The sequence below is a fragment of the Phytophthora parasitica genome (assembly GCF_000247585.1).
Source record: "Phytophthora parasitica INRA-310 unplaced genomic scaffold supercont2.26, whole genome shotgun sequence".
NCBI classification, from domain to species: Eukaryota; Oomycota; class Peronosporomycetes; order Peronosporales; family Peronosporaceae; genus Phytophthora; species Phytophthora nicotianae.
Window position 1 is genome coordinate 410,735 of NW_008649012.1, and position 1,087 is coordinate 411,821.

Here is a 1,087-nt window from a genome sequence, read left to right on the forward strand (position 1 = left end):
CTGCATATCTGGATCAACGATATAGATCTGCGCAAACTTGGGCTGCGTCCTCTGGCCAGTTCGACGATCAATGCATGGGAGCAACGAACCCAAGTAGTGGCCCATAGCGCCTTGAATCCGGTAGGTGTACACGCCGCGGTCTCCCACCACGCTGTTGTCCTTGTTAACTTGCTGTTATCCTCCTGTCGACGGGCTTGATGCACCGATAGACGTAAATGCAAAGTCCTGGTTGTATGTCCGTACGTGCTTTCGAAACTCAGGGTCTCCATAAAGCTGAGGAAGTTTTGCTGGCGCAGGAGCCAGAGATGATAGTCTGACTTTTCCCTCGAGACAACAACCCACCTTGCTTTCACCAGGCCACTTCCACGCGTTGCAGTGGGCACACACCGTAGTGGGAGAAGGACGGTGGCGTCTGTTCTCTTCATCAACATTCGGACCTGTGACCATTGACGGGCGGAAATCTTCGTGGTTCGCAAGTACGTCGCGGTGGCGGGTGGTTCGACGGGGTTCACGAACGCGCTCGCGTTCTTCTTCGCGTTCTCCCTCCGTTTGCAGCGCCCTTCTAATCTCGCGTCGCTCTCGATCGCGTTCTCGCTGTGCGTCGCGGCTCTCATCGGACTGCTGTTCCCTAGCGTTGGTATGACGTTCTCGGTCGGCGTCACGCTCTACGTGACGCTCGTCGTCAGTCTGCTGGGAGCGTCGCGTAGCCTGAACCACAGCATTCGCTTCACGCTCCTCCGTGCGCTCGTCCTTTGTCTGCTGGGAGCGCCGAAGGGCTCGGGCTTCAGTGTCTCTTTCTCGTAAAGCCGCACAATCCGCCTCGGTTTGCAGAGATAGTCTAGAGACCTGCTGTTCACACTCATGCTCTCGGGTAACCTGGGTGCGCAGCGATCGCTGGGCCTGATGCGATAGGCGATTTCTTTCACGATCACCTTCCACTTCTTCAGCTTTTCTCTGGGTCCTGCGTAACCGCTGTCTCTCTGCATTCTTCAGCCGAGTGCGCTCACGCTGGGAAGAACTCATGTTAGCTCTACGCAGTCGAGCCCTCTCTGCGTCACTCATCCTTATCGCCCCAGCACTGGATGTG

At 56.7% G+C, this 1,087-nt stretch overlaps 1 protein-coding gene across 1 annotated transcript in view; it reads right to left on the minus strand.

Annotated features, from left to right (window-relative positions):
• The window catches only part of PPTG_11128 (hypothetical protein), a gene marked incomplete at both ends in the record, with an annotated part of 2,435 nt that extends 1,373 nt beyond the window's left edge, over positions 1-1,062 (minus strand). The window contains one exon of the mRNA XM_008907392.1: positions 244-1,062. Within this exon, the coding sequence (XP_008905640.1) occupies positions 244-1,062 (819 nt within the window). The remainder of the gene's footprint in view (positions 1-243) is intronic.
• Between the last annotated feature and the right edge of the window lie 25 nt (positions 1,063-1,087).